This window comes from Podarcis tiliguerta (assembly GCF_965153285.1).
Source record: "Podarcis tiliguerta genome assembly, chromosome: 16".
Lineage (NCBI taxonomy): Eukaryota > Metazoa > Chordata > Lepidosauria > Squamata > Lacertidae > Podarcis > Podarcis tiliguerta.
The window spans coordinates 20,204,326-20,223,226 of record NC_139549.1 but is presented as its reverse complement, the minus strand read 5'-3'; the positions used below and the strand labels follow the sequence as shown (position 1 = coordinate 20,223,226).

At 47.8% G+C, this 18,901-nt stretch overlaps 1 protein-coding gene across 1 annotated transcript in view; it reads left to right on the top strand.

Moving 5' to 3' along the window:
- RNFT2 (ring finger protein, transmembrane 2) overlaps positions 1–18,901 on the top strand; it is a 31,383-nt gene that overhangs the window by 12,080 nt on the left and 402 nt on the right. Inside the window, exons 4-9 of the mRNA XM_083417469.1 lie at positions 57–133; positions 601–701; positions 3,817–3,970; positions 15,490–15,639; positions 16,165–16,230; positions 18,248–18,349. Coding sequence (XP_083273595.1) covers positions 57–133; positions 601–701; positions 3,817–3,970; positions 15,490–15,639; positions 16,165–16,230; positions 18,248–18,349 — 650 coding nt within the window. The remainder of the gene's footprint in view (positions 1–56; positions 134–600; positions 702–3,816; positions 3,971–15,489; positions 15,640–16,164; positions 16,231–18,247; positions 18,350–18,901) is intronic.

Genomic DNA, 18,901 nt, shown 5'->3' with positions numbered 1-18,901 from the left:
TAGGTTGGTGACCCCTGTGGTAGATGTACAGGTCGTGCTTCTCTTTCTCTCTGTAGGAATTGCTCTGTGCATCGGCATGGCAAGCACGTTCGCATATGCAAACTCGACTCTCCGAGAACAGGTGTCCCTGAAGGTGAGTTGCGGAACAGGGATGCCCAAAGGGTCCTCTGGACAGTGGTTGGCGGTTGGCAGTGGGGTGGAAGGGTCTGAAGGGAGATCTCTGGACTCCTGGCATAATGAAACCCAAGGGCTAAGAGGAGTTCCTTTCCTAAGATAGGTTTCAAACCAATAGCAACATCCTCCATGGAAAGGCAATGTCAAGATCAGCTGAACTTTGCTGCTTATTTTTCTGTGATTACATAACAAAAAAAGTGTGGGGTTTTGTTTTGTTTTACATTATGAACTTCCTTAGGACCCATCCCTTCCCCAGGGACTAAATTCACCACAGGCAATGAAAGCAGAGACAGGGACAAGTAGGTTCAGCAGTCTTGGAGTTCTTTTTTTCATACAGCAAGTTGCTAGTCTTAATGGTGGCAGAGAATTATCTTTGGAGTCTCTGGGATTACACATTGGGCTTTTTGTTGTTGTTGTTCTCCTCAGGAAAAGCGGTCTGTGCTGGTGGTGTTCTGGATCCTGGCCTTCCTCACAGGGAACACCCTGTACTTGCTGTATACTTTCAGCTCCCAGCAGTTATACAACAGGTAAGCAAAACAGCTTGGATCCTTGAGAAAAACAGGTAGCCAGCCACTCATCAGAAGAGCAAGGAGGGATTGAATGAAAGGGGGAGAAACACTTTTTTTTTTTGCTTGTGTGCGACTGGAAGAGACTTGGAGAAAGCTCACAGCCAGATAAACAAGGGTGTGAGAACCTGCATCTCTCCAGGAGCTGCTGGACTACAACTCCCATTATCTGTGACCATTGGCCTTGCTAGCTGGCACTGATGGGAGTTGGAGTTCTCCAGCGTCTGAAACATTGGAAGCTGCCTTGCACCGAGTCAGACCACTGATTCATCTAGCCAGTGTTTCCTTCCTTCCTTCCTTCCTTCCTTCCTACCTTCCTTCCTTTTTTGGTAAAAAATAAAAGGTGTCCCCGTGCTCACATATTGATGAAAATGTGGGTGCCAGCACAAAATGGCTGCCATGAGCGACAAAACTAGAGGCCTGCATCTCAGCTCAGCATTGTCTACAGTGACTATAGTTGTTCAGGGTGCTGAGAGCTGTTCTCCCTTCCCTATTCTCCCTTCATAGAACTACAATTTCCGGGGTGCTTTAACAACCAATACTTCTTCCCAAGGAAGTTTGTTTAGGGTGCTGAGAGTTGCTAGGAGACGCCTCACCCCCACCGCCATATTCCTCACAGAGCTACAATTCCCAGAATTCTCTGAGAAAGGGGACTGACTATTAAACCACTCCTGGAATTGTAGCTCTCTGAAGAGATTCGGAGGGTGTGTCTTCCTAACAACTCAGCACCCCGAACAAACTACAGTTCCCATGATTCTTTGGAGGGAAGCGATGGCTGTTTAAAGCGGTGTGAGGCTGCTGGTGTAGATGGGTTACAATGTGCAAATCATAGCACTGGGCTGTGTGATCTAAAATAAGGCCATCTCTTAAATCTGGATATTCTGGGCCCTGGATGAGAATCCACAGGTATGTTTTGCAAAGCTGATTGATGTTTGGTATCAAATGGAAATCGGGGGGGGGGGTGCCTTTTGGGTAGGAAAGGTGGTTTATCTTCACCTCATAAACTTAGAAAGCACAGACATCAGCCTGGATCTTTGGTTGACTTTCTCTTTGCTCAGATTTGCTATTTTGTTTTTGTTTTTCTTTCCGTTTCCCCGATCTAATTTATTTGTGGATTCAGTTGTGTGTGTGTCTGCCTGTTTGCTTTTTTAAAATCAATTTCTTTCATTCCCATCTCTGTGTTGCTGGGTTTTCATTTTGGGAGGTCTCTCATTTTCGATTGTTTTTTGTTTTTAGGGTTTAATTTCCATTGTGATGTGCCCATATTGTGAGTATTTTGATTTCTGTTTATCCCCATCCATCCGTTTATTTACTTCGCAAACAAGCCCGTTGATGCTCCCACCCAGCATGAAATCATATCCCGCAGTCGCTGCCTAATTAAGAAGCAAAGCCAGAGCTTAACCATCCTGGGAATGTGATGGGAATGAGGCTTCAGATTGTTCTGTTGCTTTCAGAAGTGTGGGTGCAACTCTGCTTGCAGAAAGGGGTTTGCCTGGGATTAAAGCAGCTAGAGCAAAGGACTTCCAGATTGTGTGTTGGCAAGGGAGAAAAAAAAAGGTATCAAATGAGAATTCCCTGGATGCCAAGGTCCAGTTTTGGAGCAAGTACCCTTTTAGTGTGAGAAGCCCAGCAGAGATTTAAAACCACAAAATACGCAGCAAAGGAAAGCGTGGGAATATAGGCTATTGGACTTTTAAAATTTTCTATCAAAATTATGTACCTCCTGCAAGAATTTTTTTGCTATTTTCTTACTCTACAAATCTCTCTTTCTGTGTGATTACAACAGGGAGAATTCCTCTCTCTAGCTAGATTCACAGACCACACTCTGCTGAACAATAGACTCTCAAAGTAACACTAATGTCTCATAACGTATGTAGCTGATATATAGAAAAGGCGTTACAACACGAGAAAAGAGACAATGCTCGTACTTTTGTAAACAAAGAAAAACTTAATAAAAAAACCACCTGTTGCTAGATTTCAGTCGCTGCCTTTTCCATTGAGAATAATGTTCCTTGATTCATTTTTTTTTAAAAAAAGACAAATTCGCAACAGTATTACAACAAAATTATTGCATGCTTAAAAATACAAATAGCCGTTGCTATAGTTGTAAGTGATAAAGACATTATCAATAACTTTCTCTAGAAAAATATGAATTTTTCCATCCATGTCCACCCCTTTTATTCTTTTCCTTTGAATCAAAAAATTTACTGATCAACTCCTGCCATACCAATCAGACACATGTATACTCAGAAGTAAGTCCCATCAAGTTCAACAGGGCTTGAGTCGAGATAGATTGATCTAGGATTGCAAGCATAAGGTCTTTTTGCATTTATTTCCTCTTCTATAGTGTGCTGTCTATATTGATTTCAGGCTGCTATTTCATTTTTCCACTGCCTATTGGAAAATCTCTTTTCTCAAGAATTGTGCGATAAATATGTTAGTTCCTGCTTTGCTTTCTATTGCCTTTTACAGTGACTTTGCTTGAATGTCATGATAAAGCTATGTTTTAGCACAGGGGTCAGCAAACTTTTTCAGTAGGGGGCCGGTCCACTGGCCCTCAGACCTCGTGGGGGGGGGGGCGGACTATATTTTGAAGAAAAAAAATATGAACGAATTCCTACACCCCACAAATAACCCAGAGATGCATTTTAAATAAAAGCACACATTCTACTCATGTAAAAACACGCTGATTCCTGGACTGCCCGCAGGCCAGATTTAGAAGGTGATTGGGCCGGATCCGGCACCCAGGCCTTAGTTTGCCTACCTATGTTTTAGCATGATGGGAACAAACTAGATTCCTCCCGGAACCCTGCTGCCCAGCAGTCTCATCCTTTCCCCCTTCTGTTTCCACAACATCTGGAAAGAATTTAGAAGCTTTGATGTTCTTGGGTTATCTGAACTCAGCAAACTGTAGTTAATCTTAACTCTGCTTTTCCTGAAACGAGCCAATTTCAAACCAGGGTTTAGGAAGCTGTATCTTTGTAAACCGCTTAGTGGACTGTTTAAGTGAATTGGTGTGTAAAGTGTTCAAAGAAATAAATAAAAGACTCGCCTCTTCCTGTCCTGTCCGTTTCAGCCTCATCTTCCTGAGACCCAACTTGGAGAAGCTGGATTTCTTTGATCTGATGTGGATTGTGGGGATCACAGACTTTGTACTCAAATACCTCACCATCGGTTTGAAGTGTCTGATTGTCGCGTTGCCGAAAATCATACTTGCCGTGAAATCAAAGGTAAAGAGACAGAGAGAGAGAGTTCTGTTCTCCCTCTGGTTGGGATGCAGATCTTATTTTTAAGATGATTTTATTTTGTTTTTTGCCTTTGCATGGGGTGTCATGGATCAGACCAGGGCTCCCATCCTTTTCGCTCCAAAGAGTTTACCTATCCAAAGGGTTCATTTATATTCTATTTAAAAACCAAATAAAAAACCAGAGCAGTTTGCAGCAATTGTACATGAAACTATACAATAGAAACCATACAAAAAAGTTAAATTCAGAAGCCATCTAACTATTATGCAAAGGTGTGTTGTTAATTGCCTCCGTAAATCAGACAGGATGGAAAAGCTTTCAGCACGCAGTTGAAACTGAGGGCACCTGCTGGATCTCTAGTGGCAGGGTGTTCCACAAGACTAGGCCGTCAACATTAAGGCTCAGTTTCTTGTTGTTGTCAAATGAGCCTGACCAATTGGGGAATGACCAGCAATGCTGCTGCAGATGAGCTCCTGGATGACCAAGTTGAGATTCCTGCATTGCAGGGGGTTGGTCTAGATGACCCTTGGGGTCCCTTTCAACTCTACAATTCTATGATCTCTACATAGGGCTTGGATGACCCCCTGCCTGAAACCCTGCCTGAAACTGCCACTCAATAAGGAGCACAATGAGCTTAAAAAAATGTTTAAGTATAACATTATGAAAAATACAGAAGCTTTTCTGCTAGGGATAACGGACACAGGTATAGCAAGAGAAGATCAGAAAATATTCTTCTGTGCCACAGGAGCGGCAAGGATCCTAATTGTTAAAAACTGGGAAAAAGAAACTGTGCCAACAAAAAAGGAATGGCAAGACAAACTGTTAGAGTATATTGAACTGGCTAGATTAACAGAGGCAATTAGAGATCACACTAGACAAGAGTTTCAAAAAGCATGGGGGAAATGCAGAGAACACTTCACAAAACAGTGCCCTAAAATACATACCTGGACTTGTTTCGATTAATGTCTGCAGGAGACTTTGTGGATATTAGATTTATAATTAGAAAAATCTTAATAATTATTCATAAAGGAAACAGCTTATAAGAAGTAAATAAGGAGACCAGATACAGGATAAAGGAAGTTTTTTATTTGTTTGTATTGTTGTATGTTAGGCTCATTGTATGTTATGTTCATGTTTAATGAGGATGGTTTTCTGTATTGGGGGGTGGGGGTGGGGGGTTATGTTATGTTGTAAATAAAATTTCCAACACAATGAGCTAGGCAGACCAATGGTCTGGCCCGGTAGCTACCTACTTAATTCAGCCTTTTGTTTCGAGCCATGAGAACAGAACTATCTTTCTGCAGGAAGGAAGGGTCCAAACTTAGTGGTATGGCACCTGCTTTTCATGCAGCAGGTCCCAGGTTCCACCCCCAATGGAATCTCAAGAGAGGGCTGGTGAACGTCTCCTCGTCTGAAACCCTGGATGGTCGCTGCCAGTCTGTGTAGACACCACTGGTCTAGGTGGACCAAGGTGTCTGGCTCAATGTAAGGCAGCTTCGAGGTCAGAGGCACCAACGCTTCTGAATACCAGTTGCTGGAAACCACAGGAAATGGAGAGATGCTTTTGGGCTCGGATCCTGCTTGCTGGTTTCCCATTGGGGCGCCTGGTTGGCCGCTGTGAGAACAGGGAGCTGGGCTAGATGGGCCACCGGTCTGATCCAGCAGGACTCTTCTTATGTTCTTAATGGAATTAGGAAATGAGAAACAGGGGTGATGGTTTGGCCGTTCTCCTCCTTTGCTCCCCGTTTCACCTTTATTCCCCCCAGTTTGTACAGAAGCACTTTTGTGCGGGAGACAGATGGGGACCTCTGTGTTAAGCGCACACAATTATCATCCTTCAGCCGGTGCTGAGATTTCAAGCCAGGGGATCAAAGTAATTCTAAATGGGTTTTGCGCGAGTAGGTGTGGTTGGAAAGGTTTGTCCCTAGATGCCGGGGTACTTAAGAAGAAATATTAATTTACCCCTGGCGGTCGTCCAAGAATCTCGCCGCCCTCCCCCTACCGCAAGCCTCTGATGATAATGATTATTATTATTATTTTATTTGGGGAGATTAATGGGCTGGGTCATGGCATAATCCAGCTTGGGGAGCGGGTGATGGTGGCGAAAACCCATCCAACATGCAAACGATGCAAATCGTCAGCCCAAGACAAATTGCAGAGCTGGAAGAGGTTCACAGCCTTTGCTTGCTTGTCTAAGAGCCGTCCCAAGTCCTCATTAATCCTTGTCCCAGAGAAGAAAGAGACTGTGCCTGTATTTTTCAACCGCACCAGGAGGCTGGTAAGATTGCATCTGTCAGGGGCCCCCTAATGGCTCGCAGCACAGATGCCTCATTCTGAAAATACTTTTTCTCTTTGTCGAGACGCTGATCATCATCTCGAGTTGCCGTCTTTCTTCCTGCCGACCTTGAAAACAAGACCCTCTTGAGTGCTAGACTGAAGACGGTGTCTTAAAACCAGCCCTGCGCTTGTGTGTTCTCAGTGGAATTCGACATTCTAAAACCCTTAGCTTTGTAAGAGTTCTTGAAATCCCTTAAAAACGAAAAAAGAGGCAAGCTTCTAGATCTCATGGTCATTGAGAAAAGACAGAAAACCTATGTGTTGTTTCCAGCCATCTGCTGTTTTGTACATAAGGGCATGAGGTGAGCCTGCTAGATCAGGCCAACGGCCCATCTAGTCTAGCATCCTGTTCTTACAGCGGCCAGTCAGATGCCTGTGGGAAACGTGCAGTCAGGATTTGAACACAAGACCACACTCCCCCCTCTTGGGTTTTCCAGCACCTGGTATTCAGAAGCGTTGCTGCCTTCAACAATGGAGGCAGAACATAGCCATTGTAGCTAGTAGCCAGGGGCACATCTACTATTAAACTAATGACGCTTAATCTTGAGGGCCCTTCATCCTCAAGAGGCCCCAGAAGCAACTTTAGACCACGTTGCTTGAAATTTTGCTTGAAAAAGTGCGTAATGCATGTATATAACATTTCCAATTTCCCCTAATTTTCACACACACCCTGCCCCCCCATAACTAAAAAACTATAAGGCAGGGGTAGGCAACCTAAGGCCGGCCCAGGGGCTGGATCCAGCCCAATCGCCTTCTCAATCCGGCCTGCGGATGGTCTGGGAATCAGCATGTTTTTACATGAATAGAATGTGTCCTTTTATTTAAAACACGTCTTTTGGTTATTTGTGAGGCATAGGAATTCGTTCATATTTTTTCCCCAAAATATAGTCTGGCCCCCCACATGATCTGAGGGATGGTCGACCGGCCCATGGTTGAAAAAGGCATAGGAATTTTTTATTCATGCCAGTGACTTTGACATGTGAGATAATCCAGTACAGCATCTTTAGTAAAAATCTGATTGTATGTATGTATGTATGTATGTGGTGATCTGTTGTGGAACTACCCCATTAAAGACGATGAGGCCTCCTTGCTGGTTGTGAAGCCTTAACTGATCAGGCTTCAGGGTCCCAAAAATGTAGGTTTGCCACTGCTGGTAGCCATGACCTCATGCACCTCCAAAATTTGCCTAATCTTTAAAAAAAACACACCTCCAAATTGGTGGCCATCACTGCCGAGTTCTTTAGTTTAACTCTGTAAAAAAAGGTAAAGGTACCCCTGCCCGTACGGGCCAGTCTTGACAGACTCTAGGGTTGTGCGCCCATCTCACTCAAAGAGGCCTAGGGCCAGCGCTGTCCGAAGACACTTCCGGGTCACGTGGCCAGCGTGACATCGCTGCTCTGGCGAGCCAGAGCCACACACGGAAACGCCGTTTACCTTCCCGCTAGTAAGCAGTCCCTATTTATCTACTTGCACCCAGGGGTGCTTTCGAACTGCTAGGTTGGCAGGCGCTGGGACCGAACAGCGGGAGCGCACCCCGCCGCGGGGATTCGAACCGCCGACCTTTCGATCGGCAAGCCCTAGGCACTGAGGCTTTAACCCACAGCGCCACCCGGGTCCCAGTTTAACTCTGTACTGCTGCACAAAGAAGTGCTTCCATTTTACCTGTCCCAGATCTCCCAAAATTCAGCTTCGTTGGACAACCAGGAGTTGTAGCGTTAGGAGAGAGGGAGGAAAACTTTTTCTCTATGTGTTTCCCGCCCTTCACATTCAGAGACTGCCATGCACCAGGAGGAAGAGTATAGGCGTCTGGCATTTCCCAAATTTCCATCACGAGTATTTCTGTTGCTTGCCTTAAAAATAATAATCACCCACACCCCTCAAGCTGTCGCTCCTTAGCGGTGTAAATGAGAACCTGCCATTTGCCGCCCGGACAACAATAGGCGCCTCGAGGAGCCACATGGCTCTGGCCGTTTTAATTTACTTTAATTCGTTTTCTATTGAACCCAAATGGTATCTGCTTGTTGTGTTGTTTTTAATGGAGGGCGTTCGGGAGAGGTGTAGCCAAGGCTCTCTTGAGAGAAGAGAGGGCCGCAGCTGTTTCAAAGCGCTCCAGTGCTGTGTCTCTGGTATCCGTTGGGCTTTTCAGGTTAGGGATAACGGCGGTTTCTGAAAGGTGCGCCAGGGAGGGACGGAGGGAACGGTTGTTCTCACACAAAGTTCCTTTGCATGCCACCACTCAGCGGAGACTGTGACCTTTAGTACCTTAAGGATCGCCTTTCCCCATACGCACCGACCCGGACCCTGTGCTTGTCATCAGAGGCCCTTCTCTCTTTCCCCATCCCAGAGAGCTTTGGAGTATGGCAACAAGACAGGCCTTTTTTGTGGTGGCTCCCTGATTATGGAATGCTCTCCCTGGAGAGGCTCACCTGGCACCATCATTACATGACTTTAGGCACCAGGCAAAAACAATTCCTCTTTACCGCCGCCTATCGCTATTAAATAATCTATGGTTTGTCATAGTGTGGGGAAGAGGACTGTTATGATATTTTATTATTAGGCTGTCAGTATGCTTTTTGTTATGTTTTTATCATTGATGTTCTGTAAGGTACAGCTGCCATATGTCTGAGATTTCCTGGGCATATCTGGGATTCATCCGTCGGAAATAGCATCCGGGCGGAATATAAGAAAATTGGCAAAAAATGTCTAGGGAAACCTGGGCATGTGACAACCCATGTCGGAATTGTTGGGGTTTTTTGGTGGATTTCCTTAAAAATAGCTGAAAACCTTCATTTTGGGGGGAGATTTTGCTCCCACCCTTAAAAAAAGAAAAGAAAAAGCTCAACAACTTTGCCCCCACCCCAGAAAACCCCCTTAGTGTCTGGATTTTCACTTTTTGAAATATGGCAACCCTGTCTAATGTGTTTCTTAATGTTGTATACCACCCTGGGATCTTCTGATAAAGAGTAGTATATAAATTGAAATGATGATGATGATCATAGAATCATAGAATCATAGAGTTGGAAGAGACCACAAGGGCCATCGAGTCCAACCCCCTGCCAAGCAGGAAACACCATCAGAGCACTCCTGACATATGGTTGTCAAGCCTCTGCTTAAAGACCTCCAAAGAAGGAGACTCCACCACACTCCCTGGGAGCAAATTCCACTGTCGAACAGCTCTTACTGTTAGGAAGTTCTTCCTAATGTTTAGGTGGAATCTTCTTTCTTGTAGTTTGGATCCATTGCTCTGTGTCCACTTCTCTGGATCATGATGATGATGATGTTACATCTATTGTGCTTCACTGGTTGTGCTTTCTAAGACTCTCTCCACTGGGAGCGAACTGCAGTTCCTTTGGGGCACCCCCATCCCAGTGGTAGGCGGAGCCAGAGGCCAGAGTGGGCGGAGCACCGCTTGTGAGTTTTGACCTTTGGGCAGCAGTTCCACACACGCTTGCGCACCCCTCTCGATCCATCTGGATAAGCATAGGGCCTGGGAAGAGCTCAAAGACTCAGGGAGAGTGTGAAGCAGGGCTGATGAGAAGGAGTGTGGCCTAGGGAAAGCCCTGAGGGCCAGGTAGAGTGTCCTGAGGGGCCACATTCCTACCCCAAGTTTGGAGTCCCACACCTCTAGACCGAATTATGTTAGTGGGGCCCTCTCTTCAGACAGTAGCTTGTGAAGGAAAGGCAGTCACCTTAGATTTTGAGACTCTACTGCTCATTCTGCTGAGCGCTCACCCCCAACAGCTGCCTCCAGAGTCCTGCCTTGATGGTGCCACTCTGGTTTGGAAAAATGCCTGGCCTGTATGCTTTGTTTGCAAACACTGGTAGAAAATGTGAATTGATCAGTGGGATTGTGCGTACTTCTCAACCGATACAGGTCCATCGTCTCCCAATCCCGGGGTGTGTGTGTGTGTGATCCTATAAATATGTTCCAGTAATAAAGGATGGAATATTTTCTCACCTGAAAAACCTGTTCGGGCAGAAGATTTAATGGAGAGGGGGCGAGCCTGTCATTGATTGATCTACTAACACACATGCCTGTGGATCTCTGTCTTATACACATATTCACAAAAATGCCTATTCTGTAGAGTTAGCAAGCCTGCTCTTAGGATTTTCACATGCTGCAGACAGCATTGCTGTAGACTTGAATTTCCTTCGGATCAGACAGAACATTGGCGAAGGGTTGTAACTCAGTGGCAAAGCATCTGCCTGGCATGCGGAAGGTCTTGGGTTCTATTCCTGGCGATTCCTGGTAGGGCTGGAAGTGTTGTGTTCCTGAAACTCTAGAGAGCTGCTGCCAGTCAGTGTAGACAATACTGCGCTAGATGGACTGAAGACTTGTAAGGCAGTTTCTTGTGTTTCTATATCAGTTTTTCGAACAGATGGCCTATATCAGTCTATGGTTACCTCAGAATTAGGTCCCAAGCTTTCCAAATCCAGTTTGTACAGCTATGTCCTCTGGGCAGCATTTAACTGTCTGGGGTGGGGGTGGGGAGGCAGGGCTGCCCCAAGATATTTGGACACCTGAGGCAAACCACAAAATGGCTCCCTCACCCGCCAGGGAAGAAGGGGAATGAGTGAAGAGCTACATAAGGAACAAGGGGGGGGGGGAATAAAGATCTACATCGGGATTGGCTGCCCCTCCAGATCTTGCTGCCTGATGCGGTCGCCTTAACTTGCCTTGTGAGTGGGTCACCCTGGATGGGAGTCTGTACCATTACAGACCCTCCAAGTGTCCCTATATTCCAGGGACAGTCCTGGATTTACAGAAGCCATCCCAGTTTCTGTGGCGCTGTGGGTTAAACCACAGAGCCTAGGACTTGCCGATCAGAAGGTCGGTGGTTCGAATCCCCGTGACGGGTTGAGCTCCCGTTGCTCGGTCCCTGCTCCTGCCCACCTAGCAGTTCGAAAGCACGTCAAAGTGCAAGTAGATAAATAGGCACCGCTCCAGCGGGAAGGTAAACGGTGTTTCTGTGCGCTGCTCTGGTTCGCCAGAAGCGGCTTAGTCATTCTGGCCACATGATCCAGAAGCTGTGCGCCGGCTCCCTCGGCCAATAAAGTGAGATGAGCACGGCCACCCCAGAGTTGGTCACGACTGGACCTAATGGTCAGAGGTCCCTTTACCTTTTACCTTCCTTAGGTCCTAGGACATCCCTATTTTCATTAGATAAATATTGGAGGGTATGGAGTTATATAACCCCCGAGCCAAGGAGATAAGTAACTAGACAACCTTTAGAAGACATTTGAAGGCAGCCCTGTTTAAGGAGTGGTTTTTTTTAATGTTTTATTATATGTTGGAAGCCTCCCAGAATGGCTGGGGCAACTGAGTCAGATGGGCAGGCTATAAAACTCTTATTAATATAGAATAAAGGTAAAGGGGACCCCTGACCATTAGGTCCAGTCGTGACCGACTCTGGGGTTGCGGCGCTCATCTTGCTTTATTGGCCGAGAGAGCCGGCGTACAGCTTCCAGGTCATGTGGCCAGCATGACTAAGCCGCTTCTTCCAAACCAGAGCAGTGCACGGAAATGCCGTTTACCTTCCCGCCAGAGCGGTAGCTATTTATCTGCTTGCACTTTGACGTGCTTTCGAACTCCTAGGTTGGCAGGAGCAGGAACCAAGCAACGGGAGCTCACCCCGTCGCAGGTATTCGAACCACCAACCTTCTGATCGGAAAGTCCTAGGCTCTGCGGTTTAACCCGCAGCGCCACCCGCGTCCCTCTACATCCCTATTTTCATCGGAGAAATGTTGGAGGGTATGCCATTACCTGGTGAGCTGGCCGGACTAGGCCTAAAGGCAAAAGTAACCCCCAAAGACCTGCGAGTCCTTCCTCACTTTGCACCTACAACAGAGGGGAAGGGAGCCGAGAGGACTTTGTGCAGGACGCCTGCCTTGCCAAACGCCGCTGACAGCCTCCTCATTAGCAAGCGGCTACCCCCTGCGAGGAGCCGAACGCTTTGCTCCAGAGCCTCCCTTCTAATCTACTAAATGGCCTGCGCTTGGGATCTCAGGCTGTTGCCATTACAGATTTGCTCCGCGCGATGGGCCCCTCGGGAGGCGGAGGCGGGGGGCGGCCGGGTCCTTGAGTAAGCGGCTGGCGTGACCTCACTCGCTTTCCCGGGGGATATGAGATCATCTGAAATGCCGAAGCTCTCCAAAGCCCTTCGATTTGCTCAGCGAGAGAGGGAGAGAGCGAGGAGGACAGCTTTGCCGGGTGATCTCATCCTGGGGGACCCCCGGGGGGGGGGAGGGAGGGAGGGGGCTGAGCCTGCTGTTCTCCTCCAGGACCCTAATGGGCTTAATCCCCCTGGTTTTCACTGGCAGCAAGGAGCCAGTATTGGAGAATGGATGGAAATCGGCCGTGTAAACACGAGTTACCTCTTTTCTTTTAAATGTTTCTCAAGTCTACAAAAGCAGCAGTGCGAATAACTCCCCCAGTATATAAATTCAAGCACTGGGGGACTTAAGAGATTTAGTTTGTGTATTCTGTATGAGAATTGCCTCTTATCCTACATAATTTTAGCAGATTTGACCGTGGTTTTATTGTCTATTTAGTGATTGTCAATGTTTTCGGAAGATGCCATGGCCTTTGGCTACTGCAATAATACAGTGATGACATAGGGAGCTCACTGGTCAGGCCATCGGTCTATCTTTCTTGGTGCTGCCAACTCTGACTGGCAGCAGCTCTGCAGGATTTCGGACAGGATCTTTTTCTAGCCCTGTCTTGGGGGTTGAAAGTGGACTTTCCCCATGCAAAGCGGATGCTCTAGTGCTCAGATGTGCCCCCCCAATAAATGTTCTAGTCCTCATGGTTCTGAATAATATCCATCACCTGTTTTGCCCACAGAAGGATCTGCCTGGAAACCCCCGGAAAAATAGCTAGCAGCCAATATGGACAAGGCTGAACTAGATGGACCAATGACCTGATAAGGCACATTCTGATGTTCTTAAGAGAAGGGTTGTAGCTCAGGGGTTAGGGCATCTGCTTTGCACACAGAAGGTCACAGGTTCGATTCCTGACATCCCCAAGTAGGTCTGGGAGAGAGAACCGCAGCCAGGCAGTGTCACTGAGCTGCAGGTAGCCTGACAGTATAAGGCAGCCTCCTCCTGAGCTTTTGACAGCTGCCCGGTGGGATATAACAACAACAGCAACATTTTATACCCCGTTCATCTGGCTGGGTTTCCCCAGCCACTCTGGGCGACTTCCAACAAAGTATTAAAATACAGTGGTCTGTTAAACATAAAAGCTTCCCTAAAGAGAGCTGCCTTCAGATGTCTTCTAAAAGTTTGGTAGTTGTTCTTCTCTTTGACATCTGGTGGGAGGGGGTTCCACAGGGTGGGTGCCACCACCGAGAAGGCCCTCTGCCTGGTTCCCTCTAACTTGGCTTCTCACAGTGAGGGAACCGCCAGAAGGCCCTTGGCACTGGACCTCAGTGTCCGGGCAGAACGATGGGGGTGGAGACGCTCCTTCAAGTATACTGGACCGAGGCCATTTAGGGCTTTAAAGGTCAGCACCAACACTTTGAATTGTGCTCAGAAACGTACAGGGAGCCAATGTAGACCTTTCAAGACTGGTGTTAAGTGGTCTCGGCGGCCGCTCCCAGTCACCAGTCTATCTGCCGCATTCTGGATTAGTTGTATTTTCCGGGTCACCTTCAAAGGTAGCCCCACGTAGAGCGCATTGCAGTAATCCAAACGAGATAACTAGAGCATGCACCACTCTGGCGAGACAGTCCGCAAGCAGGTAGGGTCTCAGCCTGCGTACCAGATGGAGCTGGTAAACAGCTGCCCTGGACATTTTAGTGGATTTGAGCCCTCCCCACAACTTGAGCAGACTGGGCACCTTCTCCTCAAACACCTGAAGGGCCGTAGAGGTAGGAGAAGGCTGGGACAAAGGCAAGAGGCACAGCACCCCCTGGGACTGGAAGATATGACGACTGTATTTTTGAGCCGCCTTCCTCTTCCCAGGAGGGCAGCCAGCCAGGAGGTAAACACTGATCTAAATGCTTTGCAGGTCCCACAGTGGTTTGCTCTGTTAAAGCCGAGCGCGTCGGGACAGATGCACAGGAAAAGATCCTGGTCCTGGGTTTTCAAAAGGGCCTGAGTGCCGTCTGCCAGGCTGCTGAGCTCCTGCGAGTGGGTGAGGGGGCCTGGGAGCATAGCTGTCAACGTTTCCCTTTTTTAAAGGGAAATTCCCTTATTCTGAATAGGATTCCTTGCAAGAAAAGGGAAAAATTGACAGCTATGCCTGGGAGCCGAGCAAAGCAGTCATTCACTCTCTTTATTACAACACTCAGGGACCGATGCTCAGAAAGAAACTTCATACGAATGTAGGAAACAATCCCAGTCAAAATAAAATAGAAAACCATAGCCATGGAGTTACTGATAAATGTATGTCGTATTGTAGAGTGTCTGGCACAGAAAACAAAATTAGCGGCCCGGGAGGGGAGGGGGACGGAGAAGCAGAAGGCACATTTTGTTAGCTTTGCCGAAAGACAGGCTTCATCCAGCCCCCACCCCACCCCAAAATGTACTAGCTGGTCAATACAGGAACAACAGTTTAAGAAACGGGTGCCTGAGTTTTGATTGGTGTTTTCTTCTTCCCTCCTTGTTCCTTTTGCCTTGTGTGCCATTTTTTTCTTTTAGATTGTAAGACTGCGGGGGCAGAGACTATCTGGTTGTAACAGATCATACGTAAGCCACCAGGGGAGCCTTTGAGGCTGAAGAGCAGGGGACAAATCCTTTAAATCAGGGTTTCCCAAACTTGGGTCTCCAGCTGTTTTTGAACTACAATTCCCACTAGTCGTGCTAGCTAGGGATGATAGGAGTTGTAGTCCCCAAACAGCTGGAGACACAAGTTTGGGAAACCCTGCTTTAAATTAACAAAATCAGAACTTCAAATGAACTCCTAGCAAGTTTTACATACAGGAAACACCCGTTCAAAAGCTCTTTCTTTCCTTATTATGATATGCTTTAAACCTGGTCCTTTGAAACCTCAGATGAAGCGGCAAACCTGTTTATAGTTCAGTCCAGGTTGCTGCAGAGGGGTGCATTTGAACAGGTGGGTGTAATAAAGGAATAAATGAACTGGGCAACCTGGACTTGCTAGTTCTATGGTTCCAGGTGATAGCCTGGAAGTGGCCTTACCTGAGTTTCCCTCTCTCCTACAGGGCAAGTTCTACCTGGTCATTGAGGAGCTGAGCCAGCTGTTTCGCTCCCTGGTCCCCATCCAGCTGTGGTATAAATACATCATGGGGGACGACCCGTCCAGCAGCTATTTCCTCGGGGGGATTCTCCTGATCTTGTACAGCCTCTGCAAAGTAAGTGGCCGGCCTGAGGGTCAGGGGTGGGGAAAGCTTTAGGTCACTTACAGTCTAACCTACCTCACAAGGTTGTTGTGGGGATTAAATGAGGAGAAGGAGAACCAGCTGCTCCGCTTTGAGCTCCTTGCAGGAAAAATGGGATATAAATGTAGTATTATATTTTTTATTTTATTTTTTAAAATCCCAGCAAGTCATAAGAAAAACCATTTTCTGCTCGAGACCCTGGACAGCTGCTGCCAGCCAGAGTAGGAAACATTGGTCTAGATAAGACAAGTAGCCTGATCTGAGATAAAGCAGCATTCTGTGTTCCTTTGCGAGGACGTCAGCGCCCATTCACACTGCGCTAGAGTGCAGGTTTAGTTGCCAGTGTTGGTTTTATCAGCCTCCCAGCAGGCTGCCATTCAACAGGCGAAGCTTTGATCTCACTTCAGAGGAAATGCTGTCGCTTTCCTTGAAAGACAGAAATAGCACCTCCCGCCACCCCCTCATCCTATGGTGAATTTCTACCTCTTTTTGTTCCAGTCTTTTGACATCTGCGGTCGCGTGGGAAGTGTGAGGAAAGCACTGAAGGTCCTTTGCACCCCCCAGGTAGGTAGGCAGCTGCTTTGCTTTCCTATAATTAAGATAATTGGATGCTTCAACAATGGCAAGGAAGAGCATCCATCGGAGCGGCAAGTGACTGACGAGCTGCTCTGCAGGGAGCACGGGGAATTGCTAGCATTGCGCCGGTTAGGAAAGATTTGAGGAGTCCAGCTAAGTTAGCACATCCCTGGAAATTGCAGGAAATTATTCTCGGCTGTATTCGACCCAAAGCAAGCAATGAAGAAGCAATGGCAGCCAGTGCATAAATGTATAGACAAAGGCGGGCAGACAGGCTCAAATGTGGCCCACCAGCCCTCTCTACCTGGCCCTCAGAACTCTCCCTAGGCCACGCCTCCAGTCCCCAGCCACACCCCTCACCAGCCCTGATTGACAGCCAAGTGTTTCTGCCTGGCTGGATATGTGGCCTTGAACTCTGGCCATGCCTCTTGCCCAGGCATAGGCAAACTCGGCCCTCCAGATGTTTTGGGACTACAACTCCCATTATCCCTGACCACTGGTACTGTTAGCGGGGGGGTGATGGGAGTTGTAGTCCCAAAACATCTGGGGGGCCCGAGTTTGCCTATGCCTGCTCTTGCCTCTCTGGATGGGAGGACCAAGGAGGGTGCGTGGGGAAGCCATCCCACTGCACAAAGGTAAAAAATTATATTTGTTGTACCACCCACCTTTGCCCCTGGCCCTCAGAAAGTTGCCCAGAAGGGAGTGCGGCCCTTGGGGTGTGGTAGGGATGTTTTGAATTGGAGTCACTTTTATGCAGGCAACTGGCCCTATGTCTCACATTTGAGAGGCAGTGTGGTATAGCAGTGAAGAGTCCCAAGCTAGGACCTGGGAGACCGGGGTTCGAATCTCCCTCAGCCACGAAGCCCGCAGGGTATCAGGGACTGGACAGCGGAGGAATGGTGGAGACCTCCTGCCCAGCCTGAGCCTTCCAGAGAAGAGGAAGACAGTACAGTGGTACCTTGGGTTAAGAACTTAATTCGTTCTGGAGGTCTGTTCTTAACCTGAAACTGTTCTTCACCTGAGGTACCACTTTAGCTAATGGGGCCTCCCGCTGCTGCCACGCCGCAACCGTGCAATTTCTGTTCTCATCCTGAAGCAAAGTTCTTAACCCGAGGTAATATTTCTGGGTTAGCGGAGTCTGTAACCTGAAGCGTATACAGTGGTACCTCGGGTTACATACGCTTCAGGTTACATACACTTCAGGTTACAGACTCCGCTAACCCAGAAATAGTGCTTCAGGTTAAAAACTTTGCTTCAGGATGAGAACAGAAATCGTGCTCCGGCGGCGTGGCAGCAGCAGGAGGCCCCATTAGCTAAAGTAGTGCTTCAGGTTAAGAACAGTTTCAGGTTAAAAACGGACCTCCAGAACGAATTAAGTACTTAATCCGAGGTACCACTGTATAACCTGAAGCGTCTGTAACCCAAGGTACCACTGTATAGATATACAACAGTGGTTTGCGGGAGGCCATAGCTCAGAGGCAGAGGTGGAGAGAAGCTGGGAAATAATGGGGGAAGAGGAGGGGGAAGCAGAGCGGGAGCAGCTGGCTGACATGTTATCACTAGAAAGCATTCCAGACCCCCCTTCTCCCAGAACCCGGTGAGCATTGAAAGTAGGAGAGCAAAGGGCGCAGAGACAAATGGCCCTAAGCGACCACTGTAATGGGGGGGGGGTTGCTGTTAACGATTGAAGAGAGAAGTGGGGTGGTGATTACTCGGAGCAATGCTATTACTCCAAAAGGCTGCTTTTCTCTGAGAATATTGAATAAGAGACCGTGGTAAGAATTCCCCTTGTTTATTTGTTCCTGGCAGCCTACTGTGGGGTGGGTGGGGAGGATCGGATTCCCTGACACCCGACACGGGGTGACCCAGCCTGTGTGTTGCTGCCTGACCTACCTCACAGGGTTGTTGTGGGTATAAAAGCCAGGGGAGAAGGCAGGATCGAAATGTCAAACTGAACGGTGTCATCCTGTCATTTTGACTACATGCTTCTGCCTCCTTTTTCCAGACCTACGGGGTCCGTGCCACCAGCCAGCAGTGCAGTGAGGCTGGCGACATCTGTGCCATCTGCCAGGCTGAGTTCCGGGAACCCCTGATCCTCTTATGCCAGGTAATGAGGACTGGTTGGGTGCAGGGCAGCCTGGGCAAAGTGGCGCTGTCCTCACCCGGCTTGCTAAGTCGCCTCTGGGCTTAGTTTGCCAAACTGGGGGGGGGGGGGGGAATGATCATACAAATTGCAGGTGTCACAGCAGCACACAGACACGCACAATGGCACTTTCCATGAAATCTTGCTCAACGTGGGGCTTGAACGCACGACGCCGAGTTTAAGAGTGCCATGCTCTTGATTTGTCTGGGAAGAGTACCCTGTTAGTTCCTAATACTGAAAAGAGGGCTTTTTGTCTTGCAGCAGCCGGGGGGTGGGGTGGGGGGCATTGGACAAGCTTAGATCCTAATGACTTTTATTTACTTTAGTTTTTGAATGCCTGGGAAGCTAGCCCTCCCCCCCCTTTGCATATGTCAACACTTTGAAATTCATTTTTAAAAAATGGAAGGAAAAAAGAATTGGGGATAGGGTAAAGATTTCAGCCTCCTTAGAATTGGGCCCGGCGCCACCAGCAAGCAGCCTCGGGCACCTGCCAGCACCCACCAGCGCTCGTTTCTT